The sequence below is a fragment of the Castanea sativa genome, chromosome 6 (assembly GCF_040712315.1).
Source record: "Castanea sativa cultivar Marrone di Chiusa Pesio chromosome 6, ASM4071231v1".
Taxonomy (NCBI): Eukaryota; Viridiplantae; Streptophyta; class Magnoliopsida; order Fagales; family Fagaceae; genus Castanea; species Castanea sativa.
Genome location: NC_134018.1, coordinates 3,759,192 through 3,779,029, shown reverse-complemented (window position 1 = coordinate 3,779,029; position 19,838 = coordinate 3,759,192). Strand labels below are relative to the sequence as shown.

Sequence of the window (19,838 nt, the reverse complement as noted above, 5' to 3'; positions counted from 1 at the left end):
AAGTTTTTTTTACTTATCACCAAAATAAAATTTAAAAAGAAAAAGAAAAAGAAAAAGAAAAAGAAAAAGAAAGCAGAGACACATTAGAGTGTGAAAATGAGATAAATGGGAATACGAAACTAAAACATGATGTGTATGTGATAGCCTAAATAGGAAGTTTATTTTTTATGTATATCCTAGCTTTTGAGAAACAAAGAGTTGAAGAAACAGGGTATTGAAACTGATACGTATCTCTTTCAATTTGGCACTAGTACAAGGATGTGATGCTTCTGTTCTATTGGGTTTACTGAAGGAATTTATTCCAATAAATGGTCTCTTTCTAAGAGTCTCTGCTGCGGTATTTGATCTTTCTTTTCCTTTTTCTTTTTTTAGTTTAAGTCTATAGTTGTGTTATTATAGAAAATTATGAGTTCTGCCTATTCAATTTGTTCATTCAACTTTCTTTTTCATGATTAGGCTAGACTAGTAATGGATTTTTCAGAAAATGCTCTTGATACAGCTGGTGACAATGAAAAAAGTGAAAATCATGTGAATGTTATTTTGGGTGAATACTATGAAATTAAACTTGGAATGCAGGTGAGTTCTAAAGAAGAAGCATATAATCTCTATAATGAGTATGCTTTAAACAAGGGGTTTAGCATTAGAAAAGGGGTTACACAAAAGATTGATCGTGTTCTTAGGCAAAGAGAATTTTTGTGTTCAAAACAAGGTCATAAAGAGTTTGAAGACCCCTGTGATTATAAAAAGTTTAATAAATTAGATACAAGAACAGGTTGTCAAGCTAGGATTCATTTTGATATTAAAAATGGTATTTGGAGTGTTTCACACTTCAATGATGAGCACAATTATGAATTTGCAAGTCCAAAAGAGAGGTGTAATTTTAGATCAGGAAGGAAGGTGCTAAGTACTCATGGGACTATCATTGAGACAATGGTTAGCTCAAGCATAAAAGCAACAAAGTCTTACTCATTTTTATCAAAGGAGCTTAGTGGTGCAAATAATGTTGGGTTCCTTAGAAGAGATTGCCATAACTTCCTGCACACTAAAAGAAAACAACTGATTGAATCTGGGGATGGGCAAAGTGTTATTAATCATTTTAAAAATAGACAAAGTGAGGATTCAATGTTTTTTTTATTCAATAAAAGTAGACCAAGAAAATAGAATGGAAAATTTCTTTTGGAGAGATGGTAGATCAAAATTAGATTATGAATGTTTTGGGGATGTTGTTGTTTTTGACACTACTTATCGAACCAATAAATATAACTTAATATGTGCACCATTTGTGGGGATCAACCATCATTGGAACAATGTTTTTATTTGGTTGTGCCTTTCTAACAGATGAAACCACTGATTCATTTATTTGGTTGTTTGAGACTTTTTTGACAGCAATGGGAGGTCGACAATCAAAATCTATTTTTACAGATCAAGACCAAGCAATGGCAAATGCTATTAAGGCGGTTTTCTCTAAATCTCACCATAGACTTTGTTTGTGGCATATCAATAAAAATGTCCAACAAAACCTCCCAGGACTCTATGGTATTCCAGATTTCCATCAAAGCTTTAACAAGTGCTTATATGGATGTTTAACTGAAATGGAGTTTGAGTCAACTTGGAATGGTATGATTGAGAAGCATAATTTAAAGGATCATGCATGGCTTAAAAGGTTATACCAAATCCGAGAAAAGTGGTGTCCAGTCTTCAATGTAGATTTCTTTTCTACAAAGATGAAGTCTACCCAACAGAGTGAGAGTACAAATAGTGTATTCAATCAAATCATGAAAACATCCATGACACTTACTCAAGTTGTTGAATTTTATGAGGAAAAAGTGGTAGAAATGCGCCAAAATGAAATAAATGAAGACTTTCATTGTAAGAATGGTGTACCTTCAAAAGTAATGAGGTATGGAGGTATCTTAAGTCATGCTACTAAAGTTTATACTATTACTTTGTTTAAAATGTTTGAAGAAGAGTTCAATTCAAGTGGGGGATTGAGTTGTATTGAAACTAACCATCATGAGAATAATTTCACATATTCACTACATAATGAGATGAGTAGTAGGGTATACACTGTGCATTTTAACCGGTCTGAATTGACCATTTGCTGTGATTGGAAGTTATTTGAGACTTTGGGCTTGTTATGTTGCCATGCTTTAAGGGTGTTTCTTGTTAATAATGTGAACAAAATACCCAATACATATATATCAATTAGATGGACAAAAGATGCAAAAAAGAGATTGTGTTGTGATGATGATTTTTCTCAACCAAAAAAGAAATCAAGTTGTACATTGCGTATGAGCATGTTAACTCATTTGGGATATAATATGTTTGATAAGGCTTCATTGACCGATAGTGGGACAAAATTTATTATGGATAATCTAAGAGAGCTATCACGTGAATTTGAAAAGTATATGATGGCTACAAATGAGGTGGAAGATGTTGGTAAAGAATGTCCTCAAGATCTTTCACATGATGAGGTGCAGCCAAACTTAGATGGGGAGAAACCAATCCTTGATCCACCACATGTGAGAAAGAAAGGGATAACCGATGCTAGAATAAAATGTCAATTGGAGAAAAAGAAAAGAAAAAAGGTGAAAGATGCTTCAACTTCACAAGCTCCACAATCTACTTCTATGCTTCAAGAAATTCAAGTGAAAAAGATGAGAAGAAGTTTGAAAGATGCAACTAGTTCTCAAGCTCCACAAGCTAGTTCTATGACACATGGTATGTTCAAAACTACTATTTTAGTCATTTTTTCTCTTTGCTTTGCTTGCAAAGTTTGACCATTTGCTATTTTTTCTTTTTCTTAGGAGATGTTCAAGTATCATTCATTCCCCCGGAGATGTCTATTGCTTATCCCATGTTTAGCTCTACAAGAATGCATCAACAAATTCAAGTGGAAAAGATGAGAAGTGGAAAATATGCAACTAGTTCACAAGCTCCACAACCTAGTTCTATGATACATGGTATGTTCAAAACTACTATTTTAACCATTTTGTTCTTAGCTTTGCTTGTTAAGTTTAACCATTTGTTATTGTATCCTTTTTTTCTTAGGAGATGTTCAATCATCATTCATTCCCCTGGAGATGTCTATTGTTTATCCCATGTTTAGCTCTACAAGAATGAATCAAGAAATTCAAGTGGAAAAGATGAGAAGAAGTGGAAAAGATGCAACTAGTTCACAAGCTCCACAAGTTAGTTCTATGATACATGGTATGTCCAAAACTACTATTTTAATCATTTTTTTTCTTAGCTTTGCTTGTTAAGTTTAACCATTTGTTAATATTTCTTCTCTTTTAATCTTGTTTTTTCTTAGCTTTGCTTGTTAAGTTTAACCATTTGTTAATATTTCTTCTCTTTTAATCTTCCTTTTTTCTTAGCTTTGCCCATTAAGTTTAACCATTTGCTATATTTCCTCTTTTTCTTAGGAGGTGTTCAATCATCATCCTTTTTCCCAGGGTTGTTCAATCCCATGTTTAGTAATACAAGAATGCTTCAAGAAAATAATCTAATATCATCCTTCAGCTAGGTACACTTTAAACTTTTTACATTAGAAAGAAAAAAAAAAAGCCTTTTAACATGTATTGTTTTTTAAACTTTTTACATTAGGAATAAAAAAAATGCCTTTTAACATGTACTCTATTTTTTTTTTTCTAGGACTCAACCACAAGATTCTGAATAAAGTGGAAAACTTTTTTGGACAGTTTTTTGATTAGCAAACTGCACAGTCATATGCAGAAGATTCTGAATATAATTGAGAACTTTTTGAATAGCAAACTACACAGTTATATGCACAAGATTCTGAATATAATTAAGAACTTTTTTGGACAGTTTTTTGAATAGCAAACTGCACAGTCATGCACAACTAGTGGACAATATTTTTGGGCAACATATTTGACTTAGACAGCTGCTTTTTAGATGGGATATCTAACAATTTGGATAGTTGATACATTTTGTAACAACTCTTTGGAATACCTTTTGTAATTAATGAAGCTACAAAAACATGTTAGATTCTATATTTGCATTTTGAGTAGCTTCTAGTTTAACACAAATTCTATATGAAAATGATGAATATATTTAAATGTGATGGTAAAGTTCATTTCTATAAGTTTATCTTTAAATAAGGCAATTGTGGATGAATATTTTTACATGTCCTCCCATTTGGACAATTTGCAAATAGTTGTGTCATCTTGGCTCTCCTCTCATTGCTGAAGCTGCTGCTATCCAGTGGGCTGCCCAGTTAGCTATTTTTGAAAGCTGGAGTAATGTTATTTTTGAAAGCTTAGTTGTGTCTTTTGCTGCTTGCTCTTTTAGTTGGATCAATAGGAGTTATAATGGTGCAGCTCATGCTGTTGTCAAGTTAGCTTTAGTTTCTTCCTCACCTTTTTGTTGCAATAACAGCAATCTTCTAACTGCTTTACAGTCAGCTTGTAAGGTAGATTCTCAAAAAAAAAAAAAAAAAGATTGTAAGGTTGCTTTACAGTCAGCTCAAATGTATGCGAATTTTTCTTTACTTATTGATATGAACCCACTCTTTTAACATTGGTATAATGGAATTATTGGAATGGAAGTTGCTGAACAAGTCCAACTTATTAATATGAGTTCAGGCTTATAACATTGGTAAAAGGAAATGAAAGTTGCTGAACAAGTTGGCCACACCATTCATAACTAACATTCACCTTTAATGCTATGAGAAAATTTGTTTTGATGAAAATGATTGCTCATCTCATTCATTGAATCAAATCTGTACATAAATACACCAAAAGAACCAGATCAACTCTGTAACTAACTTCACAGATTGCTACACGTGTGAACAAGAACTAACAAACATAACAGACTCTTACACGTGCTTGACTTAATAAGCTAACTATACTTGTATACAAACTACATATCATTTACTGTACAATTACAACTGAGCTTAGACATATTTATACTATTCTTGAGCTTCTTCAATTTTGTAACACAGGACACAATCCCTTGATGCTCATCCAATCCTTCAATCTGCACATCATCTGCTCTTGCACTGTTTGCTTGCCTGCTCTGGTGCTCGTGTGTGCTGCTCTGGTGCAGTAGCTGCTGCACTATGTTGCAGCCTGAGCTGCTCTGGTGTGGCAGCTGATGTTGCACCTGTTGTAGCTGATGTTTTATCATCATGCCTTTGACAAATGCTAAAAACATTATGACACAAAAAGGTATTGTTAGCATGAACACAAGATAACATAATAATATATATCATCCAGCATGACAACTGCAAGGTAAGTAATCTGCCTTCAAAACTAAAACTTCTCATCTGGGTGCATGATAACTAACAATTCATACAGTACTTAATACACTTAATCAACCTATATGGCTAACTAATGTCCATGAAAAACTTACAACTTGGCCATTTCAAATAAGTTTTTCATTTTGTCATGAATAAAGCCTATTAGGGAAGAACAAAAGAACAAACTTGCCAAACTATTGAATTGCCCATATCTTGATCAAAAACAAATTCAAAGAAAGATAACAATTTTTCATCCACTAAATCTGGGAAAAATTAAAGCAACAATGTCAAATTCAAAGAGATACAGATCAGTTTCAATATCCTAATCTTTGTTTCATAAATTTGGGAAGAGCACTGTGGCGACGAGAAAATGGAATAGGCAATTGTGGATCGAAGGGAGTTTGGGTATGAAAGAGAGAGTAATGTTTGATTTCTGGAATTAGATTTGAAAGGGACGAAGGAGAGAGTGAGAGAGTAAGTGGCAGGGGTTCAAAAAATATCAAGCTTTCATTTTGGGAATTAGGTTTGAAAGAGGATTGGAGGGAGGAGGAGACAGAGGATAACAGTGGCACGGTTTGAAAAATTTTCAGGGGGCCAAATTGTCTTTTTAATTTGGGTTTGTGGAGTAAACTGATGTGGCTTATTTTAGACAGATGTCAGTCATTTGTTGGTAAGAAACACCAAATCATAGGCTGAGTTGGAATTATGGAAACATCTTATACTTTCTCCTAGAAGCAGACTCATATGATGTGTGAGTATATATAAATATCATGTAATGAGATATAATATATAAAAAGTAACAATTATTTCAAGTATTGTTTTTTTTTTTTTTTAAGATTTCTACAAGTAAAGTATTAAATTTTTTTATATCCCTACAAATATATCATCCTAATTTTTTTTTTTTGTGTTTGATTAATATTTTATAAGATGAACCATATTCTTCTAACTTCTATTATTATGTGTTATATTTGTCTAATATACAATTAAACTTTATAAGTTTTAAATTTATTATTCAAATTTCTCATCTATTAAGGAAAAATGAGATTATCATGATAATCAAAATTTATCACAAAATTACAATATTATCTCAACCAAAATTAAAATGAAATAGAAAGAATAAAAAATAAACTTTATAATAATTTATAACTCAAACAATTGGTAGGCATATTCAAAATTCATAGTCATGTAGATTGTGCTTTGATATAAACTCAAAAGATCAAGAAGATGTAAAAAATAAGTGGATGGTATGGCTCAATGATATACTAGCAAAATTTATTGCCTATATATATAAAGAATGGAAAGAAAATTACAACATTACAGCTGATGTGGCTCAACAAAAGTGTAACAATAATAAATACTATGCTTCAGTTTTTTTTTTTTTTTTTTTTTTGAAGTATATATGGATATACATAAGTATATACATTTGGAATAAGCCATAATTTATCATGATATTAGAACAATAAGTAATCCTCTAATAACTAAATGATAAATTTCTTCAAATTTTTTTATAAGCTATTGATATTAGTAATAATTAATCAAAATATATGCCCGCAAAGACAAACAAGCAAAGAGCCTCTTTATATGCCTAAGTACTGTCGCTCTCCTTGTCAAAAAAACAATGAAGATAATAGATACCCATCACTTGCCATCTCTATCTGTTTGTCTCTTTAGTCAGTCCTATGATCATCTACAAATATTGGTAGTGGCCGGCAGTTAAAGTGGTTCAACTCAAGGAATCTTTAATTATCATCAAGCTGGGTACTTGTTCGGTGATATATATCTATGGATTCTATGGTCAATGGATGGTTCCGATGTTATTAGTATTCTCATCAAAAACATCAAACTTCCTCTTCCAACTATTAAATTATCTAAAAACAATATAAATACCTAATTCAAAAAAAATAAAATTAATGGTGATTTAGATTAGTATTCAGAATATTATACCCTTTAAACAAATGTAAATTTAGGCTCTCAAAATATTAACTAAACACTAAAAAAAATCCTCTAATGTGCGCAAAAAAAAAAAAGAGTGAGAAGGCTCGTTATTAAATAGTGGCCTTGATGGTGACATATTGAAATATGTTGAGATATTGGAGGTAAGAGAACCAACAACAATAACTAAACGTCAGTCCAAATTTTTTCGATTTGACTATGGATCATTAACAAATTAGTTAGAATTTGTTACATATTGTTAAGAATATATTTTCTGTAATTGGCTAATCCTTTGACAAAACGCACTTTACTTGTAATTTGGTAGATATAGGATGTGTTTAATATTTCAAAGAACAAAAGTTCAAGTCTAGTATTGAAGCCATGCAAATCTATCCAACAAGCAAGTGAAGAAGTGTTGATTTATTAAAGCTCAACGGCTGCTCGATAGATACTATCTATCGAGGCTCGACAAATAGCTTGACAGATACTATCTATCGAGAATTACGAAATCAAATTTTCAGATCTGATTTTCAGCCCGTGCTGACATGTATGTGTAGGATTTCTTTTCTCACAACTGTAGACCTATACAAGGCTTATTTTAAAGGCCATCACATAAGAGAATATATGTAAAAGGTGACCAATGCTTTATTCTCTTTGAAAGAAGTTACTGTGTCTTTTCGCCTTAGGGTTTTGTAACCAAGTGCTTCTTGATCTTCATTGTTGATGAAGTGAAGAACTTTACAGTTAACATCTTCTTCAAGTTGGTGAGTTAGTCACGTACTGGGATTCGTGCAAAAGGGTGGCGTTCATATATTGAAGAGTTCAGAGCTTCTAAAGTAGTAGAAGGTTTCTGTTGTGAGTTCATCTACGGAGATTGTAGAGTCTAGGGACAAATGTCTTGTACTAGATCTTAAACTTCTTTTTACTATAGTAAATTGCTTTTCAGGAAGGTTTCCCCCCAAGTTTTTTTACTGTGAAACTAGTTTGTTTCATTGGTATTTGAAAGCTCATATTTGTGTATAAACACAAGATTTTGTTTCGACCCCAAATTAAAAGATTACGGCTAGATTACTTTTACTCTAACTTATCTAAGTGCGGAACAAGAGTAAATGAGGCATAATAAACCGATAAATACTCTAGTTCATAAACATGAACAACAAATAATTAAAGTAAAGCACAAGAGTAAATGAAGAGAAAGATGCAAACATAAGATAACATGCCAATTTGTTATTGAAGAGGATACTGAAGAACTTGGCAAAAAACCTCTATGCCGCCCTTTAAGCGGTAAATCGATCCACTAGACAATAAGTTGGGATACAAGAATAGCAAGAGACCTTTCAAGCCTAATCTACCAAATGTACCTAAGCCCTTCACACTCCTTCTCCAACAATGCTTCTCGGAACCGTATCTTGTCTAGCTTTTCGAATCCCGCAATACGTCCGATTGCATCTGCCAAGCCTCACCGGCTTCTTTTGGTAAATCTCCAAAGCTTTCCAAACTCCAAAACACTCTCTACACTCTGAAAATGTGTAGGTTATGTTTAGGTACAAATCTCCTCTCAAGGTTTGAAAATGGGAAAGGAAAAGAGAAGAGGCTACAATGATTTCTCACTAAGGATAGGTAGCTCTCTCTTTAAAAGGATGGGTGTGTATTGTAGAAAATCTATCTAGGGTTTTTCTCTCTAAATAGTCTCTCATACTTTTGTGGGTAATGAAGGTATATATAGTATGAGTGAAGGGTAAGAAAGTCACACTTAAAAATCCTCTAAGCAGAGAGTTTCGCGGGTATCTCACGAGAAGGCCTTACTTGCAAGACACTTGCGAAAACCTCCAGGCTGGCATGACTCTTCAGCTTTTAGCATGTGCTTCGCATGTGGCTCTTTGGCAGGTTAGCTTCTAGCAAGACACTCGCGAAATCCACTAATCCTTCATTTTATGCTCGATTCTTCACCAACTTAATACTAAACTCAATACAATAAAATCCCACAAAATACAAGGAACAAATTAAAGAAAATACAACACTTTTTGTGATGGAATAAAACCAACATAAAATATAGTTGTAAATCACAACTTTACAATCTCCCTCTTTGGCTATTCTGTGACAAAACACCTTGTAATAGACTCTAGACTTAAACGTGAGTTTGAGAACAATGGCAAAACTCACTCGTACCTAAATCTAGAAGTTGTGATGAACTTGGAACATGTATACCTGTAACCTGAAACACTTGCACAAAACGCATTAGACCCTCAAAGTAAGTCAAGTGATAAAAGGACAAGTATAATGTAACAAGTAAAATGCAATCAACTAAACATGATGTGAAACATATGGGCAACTTGATCATATACCAAAATAGTCATATAGAAATGACCACAATGATCATATTGAATGTTCAAAAAGTGTGTAAAACACCATAAAATGTTTAGACCCCCAATTTACAAATTACCAACATAAGCTTATAATCAAACAATGCATGTGCGGAATATGAAAATAAGCTAAATCAAAATTGGTAAAACAATCTAAACCGAAATTAATCACAACCACAGCAGTAATTAAAAGGTAAAGATTAAGGGAAGAGAGATGTAAACACAAAGATAATACAGCGATGTGTTATCGAAGAGGAAACCGCAATGGCGGCTCCAAGAATTTTTCCTAGGGTGTTCCTAGTTCCCAGAATTTTTCCCAGGGTAGCAAAAGAATAAACAATAAATAATAAGTTTATTTGAAATATTAATAAAATTATTAATTATTGTTGTTTAGTTGTTTCATTAATTTGTTTGTCTTTTATAAACTATAATTTGTTATATTGTTGTTTCATTAATTATAAAATTATTAATTGTTGTTTAGCCTAACATAATTTAATTTGTTTGTCTTTTATAATGTATTGATTAATTAAATTATTAATTATTTTCGCCAATTAATTATTAGTTAATTAAATTATTGTTTATTAGGTGCACTAGCATACATCTCATGTGCATATTGCACTAAAAGAGCCAATCATGTGTTGATGTACACATTACATTGCTTTAGTGCTTTACCCAATAATCTGGCCCCATGTGCCCATCCACCCCCACCTCACTCAATAGACAAGCCTGCCTAATGCACCCAATCACAAGAGTCAGCTGCCAATAAGAAAATTTCACAATCACAAATCACAATAACATTACACTAAAATACACTAAAAGACAATTAATATCTCACCAACACCAGAACCAACACACACCAACCAACGGATAAGAATCATAACTCATGTTTACCACACACAAAAAAAAAAAATCATATCTCATAAGATGCCAAATTCAAAAAGTCAAAAAATAGGCAAAACAATAATAAAGTTAAACTTCTGCTTCAGCCAATCACAGTTCAGATAAAATTATCTCTTAAAGAATAGAGAGAGAGAGAGAGAGTCATTCATTTCTGACATTTCATTTCATATTTCACAGAGAGAGAGACTGAGAGAGAGTCAGAGAGAAAAAGAGAGAAATACCTTGAAAGAGCACCGGACCGGAGCAAGGAGGCTTGAAGAGTGAAGGCCGAGGCTGAGGCAGTGTCGTAGTGACCGTCGAGCGATGCGCAACGACAACGACGAGATGTGTGACGGCAGCGACGAGATGTGCGATGGTAGCAACGAGCAATCTCCGACAATGTGCTCTAGACTGCGACTGGACCAATCTCCGTTGAAGGGCGTCGGGCGACGAAGACAATGTGCTCTGCTTTGGAGTCTGAACTGCGACTGGACCGATCTAACTTCTAAAGGGAGGCATTGCTCTTTTGCTCTTTGTTTTTAGGTTTGCTAGCGTTTAGTTATTTCTGAAGTACTGATTTAGTGATTTGAGGTTTCTGATTTGGAGTTTGGTTTTTTTTTTTTTCTCTGAGAATCCGTGGGCTTGCCATGGGCTTGATGTTGGGCTTGCCGTGGGCTTGAGAGTTGAGAGAGAGTTTGTTGTTTTGCTCTGTTACAATTTTTTTTTTCAAATTTTAGTTTAATTTGAGGGTGTTCCTATTTTTTTTAAAGGTAAACAAATAAAAAAATTAATTTTTAAATATATAAAAAAAATTTCAAGTCTGGGTGTTCCTGGGAACACTCTGACTATAACGTGGCACCGCCACTGGGAAACCAAATTCCTCGGCATAAAACCTCTCTACTACCCTCCAAGCGGTCAATAATCCACTAGAGAATGAAGTTGGGATACATGAACAGTAGAAGACCCTCCAAACCTAATCTACCTAGTGTACCTAAGCCCTTCAAGTTTCTTGCTCCAACGAGGTTACGCCGAACCTTTGTCTTCTTTAGCTTACCGGATGCCGCTATAGCCCATAGCATCAACCAATATCAATTGGTCCCTTCCTAACTGCTTCCCAAGCACCAAATAGCCGTCTCACAGATGTGTGTATGGTGAGAAAAGGATTTGGTTAAATGTACCTCTCAAAGATATATCAATGGAGAGGGTGAAAGTAGAGGAATTTGGAGAATCAAAGGATGAAGATTGTGAATGAGTCAATCTTGTTTTTCTCTAAGGTTTCTCTCTCAAAATTCTCTTTAGAAGCTCTCCACAATATGTGGGTATAAGGGTTATTTATATTGGTGTGTGTTTGGAATGCGAAAGGTCAGTTTTAGCCAAACAGGACATTTTGGCGACTCGAGCTCGAGATTGGAACGAGTCGTGAGTTTAAGTCACAAGATAACTGCCTAACTAGTTGGAGGTTTTGTCCTGTAGTGCGACAGCTAGCGTGACCCTTTAGCTTCCCCTGCATGCTTCACACGTGTGCCTCTTTTTGGCGACTCGCTAGTCGCGAGCCCTTACTTGAGTGCACACTCTTGAGCTTTTCTTCACTCTCTCTCACACACTATCCTTACATGATTCCCACCTAAATACAAGGGTTTCTAAATACTGAATTACAAGCAAATTGACATGGAATATAGCCAACAAAATGATTGAATAAATTCAATCTTAACATATAGCAAAGCAAATGATTATCTGAACATGCATCCAATAAAGCACAATAACATAAGGAAGTATGCATGCCCAACACACAACTAATGCAAAACACCAAAGTATTTGCATTAAGGATACAAGATCCAATAAGGGCATAAGTGTGTTCCAACACATAAACACGATGCAATGAGAGCAACAAAGCATAGATAATAAAAGTAACTTAAATCACCATAAAGCAACAAGAAAACAAACATAAGGTAAAACTAGACAAAACAAGGTTTTCTTAAAAAAATTGTCTTCTCTCCCTTAGTATATGCATCTCCCCTATGACCTTCTCCCCCTATGAATGTGCACGAGGTAGAGTTTCTCCCCCTAAGAATGTGCACATAAGTCATATAGAAATGACGATACACACCGGTATACTTTCCGATATACTCTCCCCCTTTTTGTCATGAACAGACAAAATAATCAAGAGGAATGTGGGAAAGAAAAGAAGATATGAACAAGGGTAAAAGATGAATGAGAAAATAAATGAGATGAATGAGAAAATGAAGCTTAAACAAAATATAAAACATCTTTTAAAAAATGCTACAAAGCATAAAGCAAACATGACATGCTAAGGATGTGGAAACAAGGTATAGACCAAGGCATGACATGGACACAAGAACATGTTATATGTGCTAAAAGGTCTAAAAAAACTTAGCTAATATGAGTGAATGCAAAACATGTCAAGTGTTAGAGTATGTGTAGTAAGATGCATCTAGTGTGCATATGAGATGCATGACCAATGCATGAATAAGCACTCATGAGACAAAGTGTATAAAACACACCACCAATGATCAAAACATGATAAATATGAATAATTATGGTGATCCCTAAAAATTAGTACTCATTAGAGTCCAAAACAATAAGAAAATGTCATTTGGGCATTTTATCAAACACTTAGAATGCACACACTACACATGTATATTAAACAATGCATGAACATATGAAAAACTTGCCCAAATACATGTTATTTTTGCCACAAGGGGCCAACATCCAAAGAAAATAGACATTTAAAACAAAATATAATAAAAAAGATTGACAAAAATTAAGTTTTCCAATCCCCATTTGAGAAAATCTCAACTATGAACATAAAAACCCCCAAAAACATAATCTAATGATCAAAATCAGTGAAAAGAGTTAAAGATTACCTTGGAAATGTTTATGGAACGTAAAATAATTGAATTTAGTTGAGTTTTGATGTAGAAACATTAAAATAGGGGTTTGGAAGAAGATGGAAGAAGTTTAAAACAAATGACCTACAAAATGCCATTTAAAAAGCTGAACTGGTGATTTAGTGGGAAGCTGGGAATTTTTGCTGGTTAGCATCCCGCAAAATTTTGCTAGTATTTCGATGGTATTTCGCTAGTAAGCCTTACTCACAAAACAGTCGTGAAACTTTCTGTCCAAAGCTGAAAAACTTAAGAATTGGACCCTTTAACTCGCGATTGAACTTATACATGAAATAAGTCATGAAAACACTTAGAAAACATGTTTTTTCACCAAAAAAAATATAACTTGAAGAACTTTGAAAAACATAAGTGATAAAAATCACTTCCAAAAACAAACAAAAAGAACAAAAATCATTTTGGTTTGATCCACATATGGTTGAGCACACACATACATCACATTTGAACATGTACAATCACACAAATGAAATAGAGATTCATTGAACATTAGACTTGTGTGTTGTGTGTGTGTATCAAATGTGGAATAGTTCTTAGTCTAGAGTGAAGCTTCAATGATCAATTTAATCAAGTCATACACAACTAACACTGAGTCAAGTGGTCTATCTCAATTATAGAAATTAATATATATGACCTCCCACAAAAATGATTACATAATCTTGAAGCTTTTTCATTTGGCTTCTTTACAACTTATCACTTGATCATAAAACAACATTTACATATCATTTTCAGATCGATGCTTGAAATTTTTAATATTCCAAATTTTGTGAGTAAGCCTTTGGCTTTTTGAAGCACCATACATTCAATACAAGTCGTTTTCCCTTTTTTCTAGTCAAATACTAGTATGTGTGACGGCTTTTATAGCTCAATATCTCTTTTTGAGATTTTACATTTGATGAGCTATATAGCAAAAACATAAAAACGTGGGAAAAGATATAGGCACAAGTCTATGCATGTATCAAGACCAACAAGACTATTGACTAATCATCCATGACAAGCTTGAAGATCAATTTACAACAGTTACACATAGATTTCAAGATTTTTCCTACAAAGATAGATGTACATACAAAACAAGCTAAGCTTGTAAATGCACTATGTCATTAGTACGAAAGTACTAGGCCAAACTCACATGAGATATGTGCTCTAACATATACGATCAAACTTTTTGAATTTTTCACTTTTTATGTGTTTTTAAATTCTTACACACACACAAAAAAGCATAAAAGTAAGATCAAAAGCAAAAATAACAAAAATAATGCATATAAAGAAATGCATGATGCACAAATGCATGACAATGAAGCATTTAATGCATGAAGGGTCCTACAAAAATCGAAAGAAATAGATCAAGGACCAAAAGAGCATAAGCTCAACCATAAGAACCCTTCCTCGTCCAAACAGAACGGTTGTTTGGAATGCGTGTCTCATGAGAAGTGAGACGAGGGTTGGAAGAATGAGAACTGAAGATGCACATAGATAAAGAGATAAAAGCATTAACCACTTTCTTTAACAACATGTTATTTTCATTCAAATCCGGTTTACCCTTTTTAGCACAACTTCCAAGAAGCTCAAGTTTCTCTTTTCTTTTGATTCTTTTAAGAGCTTGAAACTTAGAGTAATGAGGTTTAAGATGACCAAAGACACCACAATTGTGACAAACAACGAGTTTAGGTCCACTAGGCTTTTTAGGAAGGGATCTAGCAACATGGTTTTGTTCTCTCTTCAACTTGGGACATTGAAGTCTTATATGAATGATCACACTGCAATGGTGGCAAGTTGGAACAAACTTAGATTCATCCAAAACCTTAGGTTGATACCTAAATGAGCGCTTTGGCTTAAGAGTCTTTCTCTCCACTTTTTAATTTCTTTTGTGTGGAGGAATGTTTGCTGATTTGTCCTTTGAGGTAGAACACACAATAGGCACAAAATTGGGTACCATAACATAATTGCAACAAATATTTTCGTCACTTTTAGTAATAGGTTCAGTAATCAAACACTTGGCATGCATCTTAAGAGATTCATTTTCACATTTTAGCTCATCAACTAGTTTGTTAGACAAAACAAGTTTAGCATCTAAGTCCATATTCAAACATTCAAACTCTTTTAGTTTTTCAAGAGAACTTTTAGTAAGTTTCTTGTACTTTTCAACTAATTTGTTGGATTCATTGGGCTTAGCAATCAAATCATCCTTTTCTCAAAAGAACTTGCTTAAATTCTCATGAAACTTCTTAGTCTTTTTCTTTAAAAGTTTGATATTTGGAATATCAACAACACCCATAGATTCATGTAACATGTCATCACAAGTATGAGGATTAACACTCATAGAGGCATTTTCACAAACACATGGCATGTTACAATCAACAACATCCATAGAAGCACACAAAACACTATCTATGGCAATAAACACAAAGGGGTCAAGGATTACACTTAGGTAGTGAAACCAAAACAAGTGCACCCACTCTGATACCAATTGAAAGCTCAGATTTATGTATAAACACAAGAGCTTGTTTAGACCCCAAATTAAAAGATTACGGTAAGATTGCTTTTATTCTAACTTATCTAAGTGCGGAATAAGAGTAAATGAGGCGCAATAAACTGAAAACTACTCTAGTGCATAAACATGAACTACAAACAATAAAAGTAAAGCACAAAAAGTAAGGGAAGAGAAAAATGCAAACACAAGATAACACGTCGATGTGTTATCGAAGAGGAAACCAAAAAACTCAGGGGAAAACCTCTCCACAGCCGTTCAAGCGGTAAATCAATCTACTAGACAATAAGTTGGAATACACGAATAACAAGAGACCTTCCAAGCCTAATCTACCCAATGTACTTAAGCCTTCCAAGCTCTTGCTCTAACAAGACTTCTTAGAACTGTGTCTTGTCTAACTTTTCAGATCCCACAATACGCCCGATTACATCCGCCAAGTCTCACTAGCTTCTTTTGGTAAATCTCCAAAGCTTCCCAAACTCCAAAACACTCTCTACACTCTGAAAATGTGTAGGTTGTGTTTGGGTACAAATCTCCTCTTAAGGTATGGAAATTAGAGAGGGAAGGAGAAGAGACTACAATAATTTCTCACTAAGGATGGGTAGCTCTCTCTCTAAAATGATGGGTATGTATTGTAGAAAACCTATCTAGGGTTTTTCTCTCTAAATAGTCTCTCATACTTTTGTGGGTAATGAAGGTATATATAGTATGAGTGAAGGGTAAGAAAGTCACACTTAAAAAACCTCTAGGCAGAGAGTTTCACGGGTATCTCGTAAGAAGGCCTTACTTGTAGGTATCTCGCAAGAAGGCCTTACTCGCAAGACACTCGCGAAAACCTCCAGGCTGGTATGACTCTTCAACTTCCAGCATGTGCTTCTCATGTGGCTCTTTCGCGGGTTAGTTTCTAGCGAGACACTCGCGAAATCCACTGATTCTTTATTTTATGCTCGATTCTTCACCAACTTAATACTAAACTCAATATAAATTTTTTTTACAAAATACAAGGAACAAATTAAAGCAAATATAAAACTTTTTGTCATGGAATAAAGCCAACATAAAACATAGTTGTAAATCACAATTTTACAGTTTTCCTAGGTCATCATATCTTGTCTTATTTAATTTTCTGTTGTGCATGATATTGATGTTTGTTTCTTTTAGTAAGGTTTATTTATAATAAATCTAATTAACAACTTTGATTTAAAACTTGTTAATTCTATCAACCGGGATCTAAATTTTCCAACAAGTGGTATCAGAAAGGGTACACTCTGATTGAATTAATTTCCTGAGTGTGATCCTTGACCCCCATTGTCATGGATTGTGGGCAATCTCTTTTGATTCCTCCTTTATTGGATGGCGCTAATTATGCGTACTGAAAAATTCATATGAAAATTTTTTTTGTAGGCTCTAGGTGAACAAGTATGGCAAGCTATTAAAGTTGGTTGGATTAAGCCAAAGGAAGCGCCTGTGGATTGGGATGAAGCAACAATCAAAGCGGCAAATTTCAATAGTAAGGCCTTGAATACTTTTTTTTGTGGGGTGACATTCAAAAAAATATCATCTATGGAAGTTGTCAAGGAAGCATGGACCATTCTTGAGATTACCTATGAAGGTACCAAAATAGTAAAAACTGTGAAGTTTCAAAAACTCACTAGTAGTTTGGAAGAAATAAGGATGGAGGAGGATGAGACCTTTGATGAGTTCTATGCTAAACTCAAGGATATTATAAATTCTGCCTTCAACCTTGGAGAATCTATAGCAGAATCCAAAATTGTTAAAAAAATCTTTAGGTCCTTACCTGAAAGATTCCATACTGAGATCACTGTCATTAAAGAGGTGAAGGACATTGATCAAATTCTTTTGATTGAGCTTGTAGAGAACCTTCAAACCTATGAGTTGGTATCAGGTTTAATGGGAAAATGTGGAAAGAGTAAAAACTTTTCTCTTGAGGGTATAGAGGAAGAGAGTGATGACTCTGAAGATGAAGATGAAGATAAGGATGAGGTTGAGGACTAGTGATGGACCCAAGATTTCAAGTCGGGGGGGGGGGGGGTGGGCAGAGATAAGCGAAAAAAAATTTCAAATACACATCTATATAGTAGTAATAAACTATCGACCAAGACAAATACCCAGAAATCATTGTTTCTGAATATATTAAGATACAATCATCTATCAACAAAAACAAAATACACGAAACACTATTGTTTCTTAATACAATCATCTATGAAAAGGGAACTCGACGCTCTTTTAAATTTTCAAAATCATTTACGATTGAATCCAAACTAAATGTCGAAGCTATATCCTTTTCAATGTATAACATCAAAGAGTCTGTCAAAAAATCATTTTCCATTTTGCTTCGAAGGTTAGTTTTGACGACTTTCATAGCTGAAAATGCTTGCTCTATAGTAGCAATAGAAACTGGAAGAGTAAGAACAAGTCTCACTATTCTATAAAAAAATTTGTAGTGTTCTAAATTTCTAGTTCTCACTAACCATTGACACAACTCAGATAAACTTTTCAATTTTTTGAACTTTGAATCTTGGACTACATTATATTCAAAATGATAAAGCTCCTTCTCCAACACTTGTTTTTCATAATCTGTGAAATCTTGTGGATAGAAATTCTTTACCAACAAACAAAGATCACTACTTCTGAAAGATTTTAATGCCTCTCAAGGTTCTAAAGCTGAGCTAAGCCTAAGTAACTCTATTGCATCTTCATTAAACCGATGATTTAGTTCCTGTAGTTGAGAATCTATTGCAGCATAAAAAATATTTACTCGATAATGATGCTCGATTGTAACATTATCTTGTTGATTACGAGCTCAACCTCGTCTCACAACATAACGAGCATTCATATCTGGAACATCAATGGAATGTTTCTCACAAAATGATATCAAAGTGATGAGTAAGTCATCCCATCCATCATCTCTAAATTTTTGGATAAATGCTTTAGTAGATGAAACTAAATGCATGACATTTAAAATGTCTTGAGATTGGCTTTGCAAAGCTTAAGAAAGTTTATTAGTAATCTCCATAGTTTCTTTCTCAAGATGCAAGATAAAGACAAATTCAAATAAAGTTAAACTCTTATAAGCTGACTCTGCTTCTACCCGATGTTCTCCAAGAATTGTATCATCAATTGTATTTTGTACAACTTCAGGAGTTGGAGTAAACATCCTTAATAAGCTAGAAACTGATCTAAAATGTGAACTCCAACGTGTTTCTACAGGTCGTTGTAAAGTGCCAATTTGATTAAGTCCACTTCTAGTCTCAAGCTCTTCAAGATCAATTAAACGTGCTATTTTATTAGCATTAGCAACTTTCAATTGCTCATTACGTTTGCATGAAGCATTAACAATTTTGATCTAAAAAAGCAACGTAAGAAAAAACCCACTAATAGGGACAACTTGTTTTGATGCTTTTACTGATGCCAATTGTAAGCGATGTGCAAAATAATAGATGTAGTAAGCATATGGGCAATCATTCAAAATCAAAGCTTGTAATCCATTCCACATACCTCGCATGTTGTTTGCTCCATCTTATCCTTGCCCTCGAATATTTTGTATATCTAAGCAATGTTAAGATAACAAAGAATATATCCCCTTCTTTAGAGTCAAAGCCGCAGTGTCAACAACATGAATAAGCCCAAAAAAAGTTCTTTCACAAAGTCTTCTGCATCAACATATCTAAAAACCATAACCATTTGCTCTTTCATGGACTCATCACGAGCTTCATCAACCATTATGCAAAACTTTGCATCACCGATTTCTTCCCAAATGGCCTTCTTCCCAAATGGCCTTCTTCATTTTGATTGAGAAAACATGTAGAATTTCCTTTTGAATCCTAGGTGATGTGTAGGCTGCATTTTTGGGAGCTTTTTCTATTATTTCAGCAACCTCCTCATTCCAAAAAGTCACAATACCCAATGATTCAAAAATGTTCCCACGATTTAATGAACTAAAACTTTCATCTCGACCTCTAAAAGCTATAGCTTGA

At 33.9% G+C, this 19,838-nt stretch overlaps 2 protein-coding genes and 1 pseudogene across 2 annotated transcripts; 2 read left to right on the top strand and 1 right to left on the bottom strand.

Annotated features, from left to right (window-relative positions):
• Window positions 1-201: 201 nt before the first annotated feature.
• LOC142638798 (protein FAR1-RELATED SEQUENCE 5-like) lies at window positions 202-2,780 on the top strand (annotated as a pseudogene).
• On the top strand, window positions 2,732-3,639 carry LOC142638530 (uncharacterized). Its single transcript, XM_075812556.1, has 3 exons — window positions 2,732-2,963; window positions 3,052-3,210; window positions 3,426-3,639. Exons 1-3 carry the CDS (start codon window positions 2,840-2,842, stop codon window positions 3,524-3,526), a joined length of 384 nt encoding a protein of 127 aa, XP_075668671.1. The 5' UTR covers window positions 2,732-2,839; the 3' UTR covers window positions 3,527-3,639.
• Window positions 3,640-5,005: 1,366 nt separating this feature from the next.
• On the bottom strand, window positions 5,006-19,584 carry LOC142638794 (uncharacterized). The gene is made up of 5 exons (XM_075812859.1): window positions 19,507-19,584; window positions 19,360-19,410; window positions 18,928-19,207; window positions 17,639-17,729; window positions 5,006-5,165 (listed from the first exon to the last, which is right to left on the bottom strand). The coding sequence occupies exons 1-5, from the start codon at window positions 19,582-19,584 to the stop codon at window positions 5,006-5,008; spliced, it is 660 nt and encodes a 219-aa protein (XP_075668974.1).
• Between the last annotated feature and the right edge of the window lie 254 nt (window positions 19,585-19,838).